Source organism: Oryctolagus cuniculus, chromosome X, assembly GCF_964237555.1.
Source record: "Oryctolagus cuniculus chromosome X, mOryCun1.1, whole genome shotgun sequence".
In the NCBI taxonomy this organism is placed as follows: domain Eukaryota; kingdom Metazoa; phylum Chordata; class Mammalia; order Lagomorpha; family Leporidae; genus Oryctolagus; species Oryctolagus cuniculus.
Genome location: NC_091453.1, coordinates 83,891,172 through 83,908,608, shown reverse-complemented (window position 1 = coordinate 83,908,608; position 17,437 = coordinate 83,891,172). Strand labels below are relative to the sequence as shown.

Genomic DNA, 17,437 nt, shown 5'->3' with positions numbered 1-17,437 from the left:
TCTTGGAATTTGGCCCAACCCCTGGCCCCCACCATCAAGGAGAGGGGGTGGCCTTACATGGCTGGATTAGGACTGGAAAGAAGCCAGTGAAGGGCGATGCGAGTATAGCTTCAAGGAGTGAATCCTGGAATGAAAGTACATTCAGTGAATTTACTAATAGCTCCAGTAAAATACCAGATGGGCTGGGAGGTCAAAGCCAATGCCTCGAGTGAGGTTTGTATATTATCAATGCATTCATGTTAATCGTAATATCTTTGTCCTGCGATTACTGAAAAAAACAGCTGCATTTAGGCAAATAGGTTTACTGCTAAGCCGTGATTTTACGTGTGTCTGATGAAATCCAACCAGCATCATGTATAAGCATTTCCAGGCCTAAGCAGGCAAGTTTCTGCCAACTTTTTGGAGACAAGAATAAATGAATGAACACCTCTAACTTTACCCATCAATTGTTAAGATTGCTAAGCTCGAGCCTCTTCTCTCGGACTCAAGATTTACAGTTCGATGGGTTTTTCTTCTTTAACATGCCCCATTTTGTGATAGTTAATAAGGTAGCTTCTAAAACTTAGCTTTGACAATAGCTCCTAGTGATGGGTTCGGGGAGTTTTGGTTTTGTTTTAGTGCATCCTGAAAAACCAGAAAACGCAAGTGGACAATCCTTATTTAGCATTATGATATTTCTAAGGGCATCAGATTTAGAAAGAGGAAAGGGACGTAATAAAGCAGCTAATACATTTGAAATACTTGACATAACAACTCATTTAGCCATGTAAACCTTTTCATCACCCACAATCACACCTATAGTATTAGAATTGGATGTTTAGATACACATATCGTAACAACCCAAGCCCAAAGCCAAACATCATTTCCAAAAAAAAGGGGGGGGGGTTCTTCTCTGCTTCTCTGTATGGTACTGGGTCTCAAGGCTGGGGTCTTGGAAAGAAGACTCTTAGGTTACTGCTTAAACAATCTTTATTACCTGCCTCTGACAATCCCCTAGGGTAACAGAGCAGGGTGCACCTGAGCCTCAGGCGCCATGGATGAAGCAGACACTGCGCTACCAACTGAATCTGTCTAGGAGAAGTTTGGAAGCACTGGAATGACACACCCACTAATGTCTCCCCTCTGCAGAGGACAGCAAAGCTAGGAGAAATCAGCTAAGTTACCTCTGGGATGACAACTGGGGAGGCGAGAAAACCATACAGTTGGGCTCATGGATCCTCCCCTCCCCACTGGGACTCCCTCCCTCAGTCCCCACGAAGTCCATTCCATCCCAGTCCTAGTGTCCGGGGAGCTCCCTGCTGAAAGACAGAGGGCGGGGAAACGGTGTCTGAGGCCTCTTCCTTTTCTTTGTCTGTGTCCCTAAGGCAACAGGAAGCAGGAGCTGCTGCAGCCGGCCTGGCAGGGATGGCAAGCCCGTTGGCTCTGCAGAGTGAGCAGTCCCTGGCTGCCCCTGGAGCAGCTGCCAGTTAGACGGCCCAGAGTTTTGATAGGACTTCATTGCTTCAGTTTAACGCCAAGTGTTGGACGTGTCAGATTCAGTTCCCAGAGGGCTGGAGCGTGATGTTGGAGCTGTCTGAAGACAAGAGAGCAGAGGCAGTTTAGTGCAAGCTGCATGTGCCGCGTGGGGGTGGAGGCGTGAGAGGAGAGAAGGGTGAAAGCGGCCAGCAGTGGCTAGGTGGGGTGGTGTTCTCCTTCCAGGTCCTTCCAGACAAAGTCTCCTGGCCTCTTATTGTCTGGGCCTCAGGTGAGGCGGGCCCTGGAAGGGGAGGAATGGGCAGGAGCTGCACTCAGGGAGAAGCAAGGAGATGAGGCATGCGCGAAGGAGCAAGCTAGGGTAGTGGTGCTTAGACCCGCTCGGCACCCTGGGCGAGAGCAGGCAGCCCCGCGGAGGAGAGCTGGCGGCAGCCCTCGGCCCGGGAGGAGCCGGCGGCAGTCTCGGCGTCGGCGGCCGGGGCCCATTCGTGCTCAGCGCAGGTCTGGGACAGCTCATCCTTGGCCTCGACGAGCTTGCGGGAGCGGGTGTAGGCCAAGATGAGGCCTCCGGCCAGGCAGGCGTAGAAAATCATGATGAGCAGGATGTAGAGATAGGCGTCGTCGCCCTTGGCGCTGGTCACCTCGCGGCCCACGAAGGGGTCAGGCACAACCCCCATGCCCATGCTTGGGCCGGGGCCGGCGCCCAGGCCGCTGGCGTTGCCCTGGTGGTGCAGCTGGAGCAGCAGGTGACTCAGGAGGGTTTGCAGCCGTTGGCTCTCGCTGCAGTTCATGGCTGTCGGGGAGCGACACGGCGGCTCCAGGTCGGTGCTGACCTTTCCCCCTGGGCGAGGGGAAGGGAGCGGAGAAGAAGGCCGAGCGCGTTGACGGCGACGGCGATGGCGGCGGCACAGGGCTCTGGAGCTGGCGCGCAGTGACAGGGGGCGCCGGCCGCCGCCGCGTCCTTATCCCCTCACCCCCGCCCCTCCTCCCCTTCCCCACCACGCCCCCTCAGGCCCGCGGCCGCCTCTTCCCAGGCTCCGGCTGTCTCGCCGCTCCGGGAAAAGGGGACAGCTGGTCGGGCAGAAGGAGACTGGGAGGGGGTGAGACCGGGGGAGGGGCATAGGGGGCGGGGGCGCGGAATGTGCGAGGCCCCAGGCAGCCGAGGCTTGCAGGGGCAGCTTACTGGGGCCAAGCCGGGACCCTGGGCTACGGAAAAGAATTCCTTCCAAGGTTCTGGTGCTTTGGCTCTGCTACAGCATCTGGCCCCCTCAGGGGGTCCGCTCGAGTGCGACCACAGACGCCTTCCCTTCCGTTAGCTTTCCGGAAACATGGCAGCAGACTCCCCTTGTGCTCTGTGGCAGTTACTCCCAGAGCTAAGGATCTTGCTTGGCCTATCTCTGTAGCCCTCAATACGCACATTCAAACCCCTCTCCCCAAGCCCCCATCCTCCAGCCCTGGTCCGAGGGGAGCATCTTATTCAGAAGATGGACAGGTCAAGTTCGGTGACTGAGTGCTCCGACACCTGGCTAGAATCCACACCCATTCCTGCTGATAGGACCACACTCCCTGGAAGTAGCTCCGCCCTGACTCCTAGCCCACCGTTCAAGGGGCAGTATATGTTAGCGTGTGCGTGTGTACCATGCGTGCCCTTGGTAAGTCATCTTCCCGGAAGTGAAAGCAAGTTCTTTCATGAAGAGGAGGGACATGAAAAAGGCCCTTTGACTACACTCTAGGTGTCTCAGGATCTGAAACGTGCCAGCTCTGGGGGATATGCTCACCACACTCCTGCTTAGATTGGCACACAGCTCTGTGCCCCTCCAAGGGCTTGGGAACCATCTAGATCCCGATGGCCTGTGCGGTGGCCTTTTTTCCCCTTCTTGTCAGAGGGCATTTTTTTTTTTAGGAGAATACAAGGCACTAAGGCAAAGCTCATTCCAGACTGTTAAACCAGACACAGACACAGAGTTTCACAAAGCAAAAGGGTGAAATTTCAGGTAGTAAAGAATAAAAAAAGGAGATTGTACTGCTCAGATCTGGTCGGACATAGTCACCAAATAAGAATAGAAGGAAGGAGGGAAAAAGTATTATGACCTTACTCATTCCTTGAAAACCAAGCTATCTGTTCAAGATCATTTAGTCCAGGGCCAATCAATATGTAGGTGCCAGAGTTGAAAAGAAAAGAATACTTTCTGGTTCCTCTGCCCTGGTCATCCATTGTCCCTCCCATCCACAGGCCTCAGACACATTCCACCTGACCCTGACCACTGGCTACCTTCTAATCACCATGCCCAAGGGCTCTCACCTCAGAGTGGCTCATGGGAAAATTGCTAGAGTGACTTGGCGTGAATGCCAGAGAACAGAGCTAGGGGATTTTTTCAAAGCCATCCCAACCCCGGGGATGTGACTGTTGAACTGAAGGATTCCCTTTATCTGTTAAAACAAGCCCAGAAATACCGGGTGTTTTTTCCCCAGGGGCAGGGTAGCGGAAGAAGCCCTTTCAGTATAACATATAAATACTCCTTTAAACTTCATTGTACTTTTCAACAGCCTTATAAGCTAGTAGGATTATTCCCTTTTTCAGAAGTGGGAACAGGTTCAGAGCGGTTAAACAGCAGGACTTGAATGAAAAGGTTTGACCTTGTGCTCAATCCTTAGACATCACTCTAGCCCTGTGACTAGTCCTCGCAGTGCCTCCATTTCTCCACTGCCACCTCCCCCGGAACCCTCTAGAGTCCAGACTTTCTGCCAAAACTGTTCCCTGTGAGTTTTCCAAAGACCTACTACAAGTCCAATTGAAGGGTCTCTGCTCAGTTTGCATCTTTGACCGGGAGGATGAATTTGATTCCATAAACCACTCACTCCTTCCTGTAGCTGCAGTACCCTTGCTTCTCATGGCATTGCATTCTCAAGTTTCTCTGATTCTCTCTCTGACCCATCATTCTCTGTGTCCTTTGCTAGCTCCTCTTCTTTCCTCTATCCATTAGCTGTTGGAATCCCTGAAGGGTCAATCCTCAGATATTCTCTCTTAATATCGATTTCCTTGGAAAATGTCTCCTTACATAGTTTTACCTACCTGGCAAACATTTAGCTAAATCTGAATCTGTCGCTTCAGTTTTTCTTGGTAGAACTCTAAAATGCATCTGTTTCTTCCTTTCTGGCTTTATTGCCGTGAGCTTAATCCAAACTCTCATTACCACAGGTCAAATATGCAAACTGAGAATCTCCTGGCAGATCTCCCTGCCTATAACTCAACCCACCATGCTATGATTAGAATAGTTCTCCTCCAACATCATTTCCGTCAAATCACCTCTATATTCTGAAACCCAGAGTTGCTCCTCATTGGTTCTCCCATAGAGCCCGATTCTCTTTGATGGATCTTAATTCCTTGCCACTAATAGACACCACCTTCTCTTTGAATTTGAAGAACAGCATGTTCCCAGAGTTCTTCAATGTTAAGCCTTTTTCCTCCCTCAAAGTTGACTGATTAAAGGAAGCCTTGCTCAGTATCCCTGTGACTCTTTACAATGCGCTCCTCCTGGCTCTATGCTAACTCCGACTGCAGCATTCAGAGCAGAAATCATGGACAACATGGAAAAGCACCAAGAAAAATGTGACTAATAGTATACACAGATGCAAACACATACAGTCATTGTTTCATAGCCCATCTTTCTCACTTTTTTTTTTTTTTTACAGGCAGAGTTAGACAGTGAGAGAGAGAGACAGAGAGAAAGGTCTTCCTTCCATTTGTTCACTCCCTAAATGGCTGCTACGGACAGCGTGCTGCGCCAATCCAAAGCTAAGAGCCAGGTGCTTCTCCGGGTCTCCCATGGGGTGCAGGGCCCCAAGCACTTGGGCCATCCTCCACTGCCTTCCCGGGCCACAGCAGAGAGCTGGCCTGGAAGAGGGGCAACCGGGACAGAATCCGGTGCCCCAACTGGGACTAGAACCCAGGGTGCGGGTGCCGGTTCTGCAGGTGGAGGATTAGCCAAGTGAGCCGCGGCGCCGGCCAGCCATCTTTCTCACTTAATAACATTGTGATTTTTCTCATGTCATTTACTGTTTTTCCAGAACATCATTTTACTGTGTACACAGTATTCCAGACTATGAATCTGCCACAATGTATTTAAATTAGCCCATATTGCATGATTTCTCTTATTTCCAGGTTTTTACTATTAATAATATTTTAATGAACACATGCAAGGACACTTTTAACCCCACTAAAAGAAATAATTACAGGACAGAAAGCAGAAGACTAATGTGGGAAGTGATAGATGTGTAGAAGAGGGTGGAGACAGAAATGGAAATGGTCATAAAATTTAAATAGGCACAAGTCTCAGAAAAAAACAACAGATGTGTGTAGGGGGATTCTGGCCTTTTTTTTTCACACCAGGGGCTGCTGGGTATCCTTTTAAATCCCAGTCCCAGGCCAGCCCTGAATGGCTGAGATGCCGACCCTTTTCCCTGCCACACTTAATGAAATAGCAATTTCATCAAACAAGGATCGGTCCTCATTCCTACCCACCCTTCCATCCCCCACTCCCTCAGCTTCACACCTGCCCCCATACCTATCATACAGTCATCTCTTTATCCGTCACCCAGAATTCACTTATTTCCTGAAAGGTAATCAAGTGTGTTGACAAAGGGAACTCATTTATAAGCATGTGTTTGGACTTTCAGAAAGTCTGGAAAAATGTTCTGATCCCTGCCAAAATTCTTTCAAGAGGACAATTGAGGCGCCATGGACTAGGAAATGCTTTTGCCATTCCTTAAGGCTGTGAGTGCTTCCTGCCAATAGTGCAGTTCCATGGGAGTGCGTTGAATGGAACTAAGTTGAGTTTGGCTAGTTTCCAAAGGACAGGCACAGATGGTAAGCACTGTAGGCGTCCAGGAGGCTGGCAATTGCCATAATGTGCCCCAACGAAGGGGAGGGGAAAGGGTTTCATGAAGTACCAACTACAGACTAAGGAACAATCATTCATTCGTTTATTAATTCATTCAACAAATATTAATTTTGTTGCATGTTACTTTCTTCAAGGCACTATGCTGGGTCTTAGGCACATCAGTGATCAAGTCACATCTATGAACAATCTATGCCTTTATAACTCTCAGAGCTACTTCTTTGTGAACTAGGGACATGGAGCTGAGAGAGCAGTGGGAAGGAAGGCCAGCCTGGTTTGGAGAGAATTGTGACTCTGGACCTAAGCGCCAATCACTAGAGTCCTAAGACTTATTCTAAAAGAAGAAGACCCCAGGTGGTCTGAGTCCATAGTTTGCTGCCATGTTGCAACCTTCCTTACCTGCTGTAGTAAGCACCATCTTTAGGGTGTGGCCTGCCAGAAGTCCCCACCATAGATCTGTTCTCAAAAGATGAATGAGAATAAAATGTGACAGTTCCTGGGTCCAATTTGGGCTTCTCAGTTGTTCCATGAGAATATGTACCATATTTAGGGGCACTCATGGTTTGATAAAGCGCTGGAGTGGGCCTCATGGTCTTCAAGTTCCTACTTTAGAGACTTCGTGGGGATCTTATGCTGAGATTATTCCACACCCAGGCCATACACTGGAGTATCAAATATTGTCCCCAGTCTCACTTATCAAGGGCTCAGCATGTGTCACACATATTATATACAATATATTCAGTAGTCTCACAACAATCCTATGAGATGAGCAGAGGTGATATTTAAAATAGTTAACAGCAATGTATCTTGGGCACTGGTGAGCACTGTTGGCATCCAGAAGGCTGGTAATGCCATAATGGGTGCTGCAGGCAAGGAGGAAAGGCTTCAGGAAGCACCAGCTACAGACTAAGAAGTTATTGTTCATTTACAAAGGGATGCATTGACACGCAATCAGAATAGATGTTGGCTGTGAAGAACCAGGATGGCCTTATACAGCCACATCATCACAGGCCAAGAAGAAGGGGCGCACAGACTCTAGAGCGTCCCATTTCCCAGAGGATGAAGCCAGGATCTCAGTTCCTGGGGCATCATGGAGCGCTTGGGTCATTCTGGGCCTCCCTTGTCTCTCCGGATGCTTCTACTTGATCCCTGTGCTCGTTTCAGGTACCTGAAAGCTCCCTTGCCTGCCGGCCTCCCTAAAGCAATGATGTCTACTGCAGCTGCCATTCTTGCCAAGCAACTTCATAACATGTTATTCCTTGGCTCAAAATTCTTCACTGGGTCCGCTGGACTGGCAAAAGATCACCTCAGTGTGCCCTTCAAGACTCTTGGTGCTCTGCCTTTGATTTTCAACCATATTTCCAGTAGTAACTATCCCAGATCTCTTCAATGCCAGATACTCTAGATGAAGTCTCACTCTCCATAGCAATTCATTAGCTACAATACCGTTCCCATTACACTGATGAAGTAATGGAGGCCCAGAGAGGCTACGTAACCTGCCCATAGTCATGTAGCTCAGAGGTGACCAAGCTGAAACTTGAAGTAGCGAAAAGTGATCCCTGTTAGGAATTTGGAAAACATTAGGCTGAGTGAAATAAGCCAGTCCCAAAGGGACAAATATCATATGTTGTCCCTGATTGGTGACAACTAACTGAGCACCAAAAAGGAAACCTTTTAAAGTGAAATGAACACTATGAGAAACGGTGACTTGATCAGCCCTCACCCTGACTGTTGATGAACAGCTTGATACGTTATCCCTCCTAGTATTTTTGTTTGTTTGTTCTACTTAATACTTTTGGTTGAATACTGTAATCAATACACAGTTATTCTCAAGTGTTGAAACTTAACTGAAAAGTGATCACTGTTAAATATAAGAGTGGGAATAAGAGAGGGAAGAGATGTGCAATTTGGGACATGCTCAAGCTGACTAACCTCAAACGGTAGAGTTAGAAACATACCAGGGGATTCCAATTCAATCCCATCAAGGTGGCATGTACTAATGCCATCTCACTAGTCCAAGTGATCAATTTCAGTTCACAATTGATCATAATGATAGGACTAAGAGCCAAAGGGATCGCATAAACAAGAATAGTGTCTGCAAATACTAGCTGATAGAATCAAAAAGGGAGAGAACGATCCAACATGGGAAGCAGGATACACAGCAGACCCATAGAATGGCAGATGTCCTAAACAGCACTCTGGCCTCAGAATCAGCCCTTAAGGCATGCGGATCTGGCTGAAAAGCCCATGAGAGTATTTCAGGCATGGAATGCCAAGACACTCTGGCAAAAAAAAAAAAAAAAAAAAAAAAAAAAAAAAAAAAAAAACAACACCACACCAAACCTAAATGAAAGATCTCCGCGAGTGAGATCCCAGTGGAAAGAACAGGTCATCAAAGAAGGAGGTACCTTTCTCTGAAGGGAGGAGAGAACTTCCACTTTGACTACGACCTTGTCTAAATATGATCAGAGTTGGTGAATTCAAAAGGCTTCCATAGCCTTGGCAACTCATGACAAGAGCCTAGGGTGATTACTGATGCCATTAACAAGAGTGTCAATTTGTAAAGTCAACAACAGGAGTCACTGTGCACTTACTCCTCATGTAGGATCTCTGTCCTTAATGTGCTGTACATTGTGATTTAATGCTATAACTAGTACTCAAACAGTATTTTTCACTTTATGTTTCTATGTGGGTGCAAACTGTTGAAATCTTTACTTAATATATGCTAAACTGATCTTCTGTATATAAAGAGAATTGAAAATGAATCTTGATGTGAATGGAAGGGAGGAGGGATTGGGAGATGGGAGGGTTGCAGGTGGGAGGGAAGTTATGGGGGGGAGCCATTGTAATCCATAAGCTGTACTTTGGAAATTTATATTCATTAAATAAAAGTTAAAAAAAAAAAGAAACTTGAAGTAGCATCTGTAATCTTTATGATCACTTATCTAGCAGAGGCTAACAGTGATGGAAGTGCTTTTCAATGGCCTCCGCCATCCTTTTGAGGACAGGATTTGTGTCTACCTTATTTGTATCTTTCACCTTCCTTGGCACATAGTAAGTGCTCAGGAGATATTTACATTGATCTGTTTACATTGGGCTCTGTCTTCTTCTAACAAAGCTGTGCAAAAAGTGTTTGAAAAATGATTTCGTTGCTTTAGGGAGGCCGGCAGGCAAGGGAGCTTTCAGGTACCTGAAACGAGCACAGGGATCAAGTAGAAGCATCCGGAGAGACAAGGGAGGCCCAGAATGACCCAAGCGCTCCATGATGCCCCAGGAACTGAGATCCTGGCTTCATCCTCTGGGAAATGGGACGCTCTAGAGTCTGTGCGCCCCTTCTTCTTGGCCTGTGATGACGTGGCTGTATAAGGCCATCCTGGTTCTTCACAGCCAACATCTATTCTGATTGCGTGTCAATGCATCCCTTTGTAAATGAACAGTAACTTCTTAGTCTGTAGCTGGTGCTTCCTGAAGCCTTTCCTCCCCTCATTCAGGGCCTATTCTTTGTGGAGAATGTGGAACATGTAGTTACATATTTTCTCCCAAAATATTATATAAAATTTCAAAGAATTTTACCTTGTTACCACTTAGATTCTGCCACAAATATTTTCTTGTCCTGGCCTATCCATCACTCACCTGTCCATCGCTCCATCTATTATCTTTTTATGAACTTGCAGACATCAGGATACTTCACTCTTTTTTTTAAAAGGATTTATTTTATTTGAAAGACAGAGTTACAGAGAGAGCTAGAAACAAAGAGAGAGGTCTTCCATCCGCTGGTTCAGTCCCCAGATGGTTGCAACGGCCAGAGCTGCACTGATCCATAGGCATGATCCAGGAGCTCCAAGGACTTGGACCATCTTCCACTGCTTTCCCAGGCCATAGCAGAGAACTGGATGAGAAGTGGAGCAGCCGGGTCTCAAACCGGCGCCCATATGTGATGCCATGCTTCAGGCCAGGGCTTTAACCCACTGCACCACAGCACTGGCCCCAGGATACTTCGCTCTTAAGCACTTTTCCCATACCTATCTTTCAGTTCAACATTTGCTGGTTTTCTTCCTTTTGAGGTAAACTGTACATACAATGAGATGTATAAACATCCATTGTACATTTGAGGAGTCTTGACAAATGTATCCTCTACTAAGATATAGCCCGTGATTACCATTCAAGAAAGGGTCCTTGGTTTTGCAGGCGCCATTGTCACCCGCAGCTGCTCGCCCTCGGCCATGGTCAACCCCACCCTGTCCTTTGACACTGCCAGCACTGGGGCGCCTGTGGGCTTGAATCTCCTTCAAGCTATTTGCAGAGCAAGTTCTAAAGACAGCAGAAAACATCCATGCTCTGCGCATCAGAGACGAAGGACTCGGTTATAAGGGTTCCTGCTTTCACAGGATTATTCCAGGGTTTACGTGCCAGGGAAGGCACTTGACACACCATAATGGCACTGGGGGCAAGTCCATCTATGGAGAGGACTTGCCCCCAGTGATGAGGACTTCATCCTGAAGCATACAGGTCCTGGCATCTTGGCCATGGCATTTGCCAGACCCAACACAACCGGTTCCCAGTTTTTCATCTGCACTGCCCAGCCTGAATGGTCAGATGGTGAGCACACGGTCTTTGGCAGAGTGAAAGGGACATGAGTATTGTGAAAGCCATGGAGAACTTTGGGTCTCAGAGTAGCAAGAAGATGAGCATTGCCTACTGCAGACAGCTCTCATCCATCTGATGTGTTTTCTCTTAACCACCAGACCATTCCTTCTGTGGCTCAGGCGAGCACCCCTCCCTCCCATTTGCTTGTCATGTCCTTTAATTGTGCTGTCACTCCAGTTCTTTGGGTTCCATGTTTTCCTTACTGCCTCTCCAAATGTAGCAGGATTTCAGAGATAAAGATATGATCATGAAATAAAAACTAAATAACAAGTTGTCCTTAAAAAAAGGTGGGAGTCCTCTTGTTTCTTCCTAGGCAATTGTCTCGCTTCACCCACGGAAGCAGCCAAGACACGGCCAGGAGCCAGGAGTTTCTTCCAGTCTCCTATATGTGTGCAGGGCCCCAAGGACTTGGGCCATCTTCTGCTGATTTTCACAGGCCATTAGCAGGGAGCTGGATCAGAAGTGGAGCAGCCAGGACCCGAAATGGTACCCACATGAGATGCCAGCGTCTCAGGTGGTGACTTTACCTGCTATGTCACAGTGCCAGCCGCTGGTTTGTAGTTTTATTACTTAAAACCTCCCTGTGTTTTGATAGCGACCAAATGTGTACAAGAAAACTCTGGACAGTTACTAAAATGTGAGTCAGTTCTATGTGACACTAGCTTTTACTGAAAGTTTATGTATAAGCACTGCGTTAAACATTCCATGTGCATTGTCTCACTTAATCCTTCAGAACAACCCAGTGAGGTAGCTATAGTATCATTCCCACTCTACAGATGAGGAAACTGAGGGCCAGAGAGGTTAAGTAACTTGCCCAAAGTCATGGACCTCATTGGCAGCCAAGTTAGATTTGAACCAGGGTCCAAGATCCTTATTACCATCCTTCTATAATGCTTCTGCCTAATGTCCTTTGTGCAGACGCTAGCAGGAAAAGCACAAGGTTTCCCAGATGGAAGTCTCACCTAATCCCTTTATTCTATAGCTGAGGATGTTATATATTGATGGATGTTAGCCGGCACAAAGCACACCAAACACCGGAGTAAGGAAAAGGTTTATTGGGGAAAACCCAGCAGGCTGGAGGGGAGGGACGAAGAAGGATAAGAGAGAGAAGAGAGAAAGAGGAGAGAGGAGGAGAGAGAGGGGAGTGAGAGAAGAGAGAAGCCAAGAGGTCAGGAGAGAAGAGCCAAGAGAGAGGAGCCAAGAGAGCACGTGTTCAGAAACAGGCCCTTTGGAAACTTAGCCGGGGGGGCGGGCAGGGAAGCAGGAGCAGTGAATCCCATTAGGATGGGGGTGGAGCTTGACCACAGAGGTTGGGCCATGTGGCCACCTGGCTTCCAGCAATGGCAGCGGGGGCTAGAGCTTGGGATGTAAATCAGGGTGTAGATCGCACCATAGATGAAACTGTGCCAGTTTCCTAACAGAGGACACGCAGGTCCAGAGAGGAGATGGGCGTGCCTGAAGTCCCCAGGAAGTTAATGGCAGTCCCACCAGAATCCTAGCTTGCCTCTAAGTCAAGGAAACTTCCCACTGCATCGCGCAACCTCCTTCAATACTTTGTGGAATTCAGATTTTATTGCTAGCTATTTAATGGGCCTGAAAACCACGCTGAGCTGTCTGAAAGAAGTGCAAGAATCTGAAAAGATGGGGGGTAAGGTCATCCTTTTAGGCCAAGACATAAGGTCTGCAATGAGATTGTCAAATTGGTGTCAATTCCTGCCTAAACAGTATCTTGAAAAGGTTTCTCCCACGCACTCAGCACTCAGTGTTTTCGGGACACAGGACAAGGAAGGAAAACCATGTGGACACTTGGCTTGTCTGTGGGAAATGAGTAGGAAAGACAGACAGTCCAGACTATACTTTCTCTTGGACTCCCACAGCCCCATCTGGTGGAGACTTGTAGTTTTCATTCCTCATCAATGTTTTGTAACTAATGCTTCTTGCTCCTTTCTGCGGCCTGCCCTGCCTTAGGCACTGGGCATCCAGATGATACTTGCTTCCTACAGGGACTGGGCTCCAGCTGTCATGGAGCTAACATCCTGCGGGAGTGGGGGTGGGCAGAGAACGTTACCCAGACCACTGCAACAAGGTGTGGCAAAAGCCCAGTTAGAAGTAAATAGTTGGGGCAGGCATTGTGACTCAGTGGCTTAAACTGCCACCTGTGATGCCAGCACAGTAACGGGTTCCTGTCTTGGCTGTTCCACTTCTGCTAGAGCTCCCTGCTAATGGCCTCTGAAAAGCAGTAGAAGATGGCCCAAGGCCTTGGGCCCCTGCACCCACGTGGGAGACCTGGAAGAAGCTCCTGGCTCCTGGCTTCGGATCAGCACAGCTCTGGCCGTTGCAGCCAACTGGGGAGTGAACCAGCTGATGGAAGACTTCTCTGTCTCTCCCTCTTTCTCTCTGTAACTCTTTGAAATAAATTAAATAATTTTTTTGAAAAAGAAAGAAGTAAACCGTCAACCTTAAGAACAACAGCTCTAGCCTCACACTAACCTGTTTTACAGTGCTGGCTTGGCCACCTATCAGCTGTGTTATCTTGAAGAGCCTCCCAATCTCTAGTTTCTTCATCTGCAAAATGGACATAATGATCAAAGTACTTAGCATAGCAAAGGATTAAGATAATGCTTGTAAAGTGCCTGGAAAACTTTTTTTTATTCATCTTTTATTTATTTGAGAGAGAGAGAGAGACAGAGAGAGAGGTTTCCATCTGCTGCTTCACTCCCCAAATGGCTACAACAATCGGGGCTGGGCCAGGCCGAAGCCAGGAGCCAGGAGCTTCCGCTGGATCTCCCACATGAATGCAGAGGCCCAAGCACTTGGGGGCCATCCTCCACTGTTTTCCCAGGCCATTAGCAGGGACTGGCACCCATACAGGATGCTGGCATCGCAAGCTCCAGCCTTACCAGTCATGCCACAACACCAGCCCCCTGGAATACTTTTTAAGAGATTTATTTTATTTGAAAGGCAGAGTGACAGAGAGAGAATCTTCCATCTTCTGGCTCATTCCCCAAATGCTCCCAGCAGCTTGGCTGGGCTGAAACCAAGAGCCAAGAACTCCATGCAGGTCTCCCACATGAGTGACAGGGACTCAAATACTTGGCCCATCATCTGCTGCTTTCCCAGGTATATTTGCAGGGAGCTAGATTAGAAGCGGAGCAGCCAGGACTGGACTGGTGCTCCAATATGGCATGCTGGTGTTGCAGGCGATGGCCTAACCCAGTGTGCCACATGGCAGCCCCCTTGAGAATATTTAATGCATTGGGGCCGGCGCTGTGGTGCAGCGGGTTAAAGTCCTGGCCTGAAGCATGGCATCCCATATGGGCGCCGTTCTAGTCCCGGCTGCTCCTCTTCTGGTCCAGCTCTCTGCTATGGCCTGGGAAAGCAGTAGAAGATGGCCCAAGTTCTTGGGCCCCTGCACCCGCATGGGAGACCCGGAAGAAGCTCCTGGCTCCTGGGTCCAGATCGGTGCAGCTCTGGCCGTTATGGCCAGTTGGGGAGTGAACCAAAGTATGGAAGACCTCTCTCTCTCTCTCTCTCTCTCTCTCTGCCTCTCCTCTCTCCATGTAACTCTGACTTTCAAATAAATAAATAAATCTTTAAAAGAAAATATTTAATGCATTAACTGTTGGTGTCATTTTATGATGAACAAAACGCATGAGGTGCTATGAGAACCAGAGAGGGGGATTTACCTCAATCTCAGCTCAGGAAAGAGTTCCCTGAGGGTGTGACGCCGGAGAGGAAGTTTGAGTAGGAAATAGCCACTCAGATCCTTCCTCTAAGTGGAAAGCAATGCTTCTAACATTAGGGGAGAACAACAGAGTTCCCTTCCCCCCACCCCCGCATCAGGAGGGATGGTAGAGCATTATGACAAGTAAATATTTGGTTCAAAGACTGAAAGTTACATGCACCTGAAAGTCCTTAGGCAGGCAGGAAGTTAGGCGTGGCCAAAACAGCTGAAACAAATACCAGGAAGATTGTAACCCCATAGTTACTCAGCTAGTGGGGAGGAGGGGCACGAGACCGTGTGCTAGCAAAGAAATAGCTTGCTATAAAGTGCCCCAGGTGTGCTGGCCCACGAGGCCCGCAGTCTTGCAAGATCGTTAATACAGCCTTGCTTTCACTGCACTTCCTGAGTCTCAGCCCATTCTCTTGAGTGGAGAGGCGAGGCTGTTTGTCACAAGCATCCTCTGGCTTTCATGACGGCTTTCAAATAAGAAATGATAAGGGACAATTTGGGAATGATTGGATTCAGACCTCAGACCATGTAAGAAATTGTCCCCATGGTGGGTAGACAGAGCTTGACTTGAAATTAGGTGCCAAACGACAAGTGAAGACTGGTTGTGTCAACTACCATTCGTTTAATTTTGATTTTGTTCTTGGGCAATAATGCATCAGTGACTCTTTGTTCAACCCGCATTATGTTAAAGTGGCATGATGGGGCCTGATCATTTCCCACTGCCTCAAAGCATGAGCAGTTCTGCGACCTTCAGCTGCTCTAAAATTGTGCCTGGCACACACCATGACCATAGGTGGCTCTGTTAATATTGTTCCTCTCCCCTCTACACCCTTAACCCTTCTCATGAACGCAAATCATACTTATCTTTTAAAGACCTAGATTTCTTCATTCATTCAGTAAATATTTTCTGGGCACATATATGTGCCAGGCACAGGCGACACAAGTTCACAAGACAGAAACAATGTCTACCTTCACACAGCTGGCGCTGTAGTGTAGCAGGTAAAGCCACCACCTGCAGTGCTGGCATCCCATATGGGCGCCAGTTCTAGTCCCAGCTGCTCCACTTCCAATCCAGCTCTCTGCTATGGCCCGGGAAAGCAGTAGAAGATGGCCCAAGTCCTTGGGCGCTTGCACTCCCAAGAAGACTGGAGACCCGGAAGAAGCTCCTGGCTCCTTGCTTTGGATTGGCACAGCCCCGGCCGTTTTGGCCAATTGGGGAGTGAACCAGCAGATGGAAGACCTCTCTCTCTCTCTCTCTCTCTCTGTGTGTGTGTGTGTAACTGTGACTTTCAAATAAATCTTAAAACAAAAAACTACTATTTATACCATAAGCAAAAAGGAAGAATTCACAAGCAAAGTGAGACCAGGGAGCCTCTTGAAGAAAAAGCAGAAATGAAACAGAAAACTCCACATTCTTTCCTTCACTTGGACTCCCTAAGAATGGTTATTAATTCTGTCCCAATCATGAGTCCCGATGCATAAGAAAATGCAGATCTACGTTAATAGAAGGTGGCAGGGGTGGGGGTAAGGCATATTTGACAGAGTTCAGCACCTGTCTCTCCATCGCTCCCTCAAGCACCTCAAGCAGTCACTGTCTGGGAAGGAAGTCCTCTTTTTCTGGCCCTGCCCTTCCCCCACTCTTTGGGAGCCACATTGTTATTTTCCAATGTTGATACAAGCTGTTCACCATTCCAAACTGAATGAGGTGCTTGCTTGGAGTGTCCTTCCTTAAAGAAATGTTTAAGACAGAGCTTAAATGAGAAAGGCATAGAAGTGCTGTTGGCCATAAAGAAAGCATGTCAACATGTCTGTAACATATTTGTGTGTGTTTGTGTGTGTGTGTGTGTGTGTGTAATCTGATTGAGCTTCTTATTAACTCCATGGGCCAGCAAAGAGCTAGGCACAAAAATAAATACCTGACATCAAAAGCATTGTTTATAGATTTCTGCCCCCAAAAGTCACTCTGGAGAGCAAAATGATTGAGTGAATTTTTTAACACCTTCTCTCTTCTTTTCCCTTTTCCTTTGTTCATAGGAATCTCTTGGTGGTTTTGTCAGATTGATTTGTTACAATCACAAGGCAAAAAACTGAATGGGGAAAAGTTGATGTTTAGTACTCCCAAGTGTCGCATCCGCGATTAGAGCCCATTTCTGGTTCTCCATACCCTTAGGGGCACCTTCCAAGAAACATCCTGGTTCCATATACCTCATCCTCTCACAATCTCTTAGTCTTTCCAGTGCCAAAGGAAACAGCTAACCTGACAAAGTAAAAGGAAAACAAATCAATCCTATACAAACAGGGTAGGGGATCCAACAGTTAACTGGGAGTGTCCTTCCTGGGTAATCTGAAAAGACCACAGCTTCCTCTGTTAATTCTTTTGTGGCTTGGTCCTAAACAGCAAGGGTCATGAAGGAATCTAGAGACATCGTAGGAAGGCCACCATTGGCCACTGAGAGATGAATCATGGACCCTGTTTTTTGCTTTTTGTTGTTACTGTTGTCAACCTTCCCAATGTGATTCCTAGGTGAATCCAGGGTGAAGAAGTGCTGGCAGAGAAGAGCTTAACATACTGGAAAACACAAAAGTGAACAGAATGCAAGGTTTCTGTGGGAGAAAGGTGAGGTAGAATGTTTAATGACAATGGGATGATACTTTTAATAGAGAGGAAATTCTCGATTCTTTTTTA

The 17,437-nt window shown here is 47.5% G+C and overlaps 1 protein-coding gene and 1 pseudogene across 1 annotated transcript; one reads left to right on the top strand and one right to left on the bottom strand.

Moving 5' to 3' along the window:
• Positions 1-951: 951 nt before the first annotated feature.
• On the bottom strand, positions 952-2,520 carry KCNE5 (potassium voltage-gated channel subfamily E regulatory subunit 5). The gene has a single exon (XM_008272870.4). It carries the CDS (start codon positions 2,262-2,264, stop codon positions 1,845-1,847), a length of 420 nt encoding a protein of 139 aa, XP_008271092.2. The 5' UTR covers positions 2,265-2,520; the 3' UTR covers positions 952-1,844.
• An 8,050-nt stretch (positions 2,521-10,570) lies between these two features.
• Positions 10,571-11,094, top strand: LOC100340185 (peptidyl-prolyl cis-trans isomerase A pseudogene; annotated as a pseudogene).
• Positions 11,095-17,437: the final 6,343 nt, after the last annotated feature.

Excerpts from the sequence above, each read along its gene's own strand:
- KCNE5 (XM_008272870.4), bottom strand. The coding sequence starts at position 2,264 with ATGAACTGCAGCGAGAGCCAACGGCTGCAAACCCTCCTGAGTCACCTG.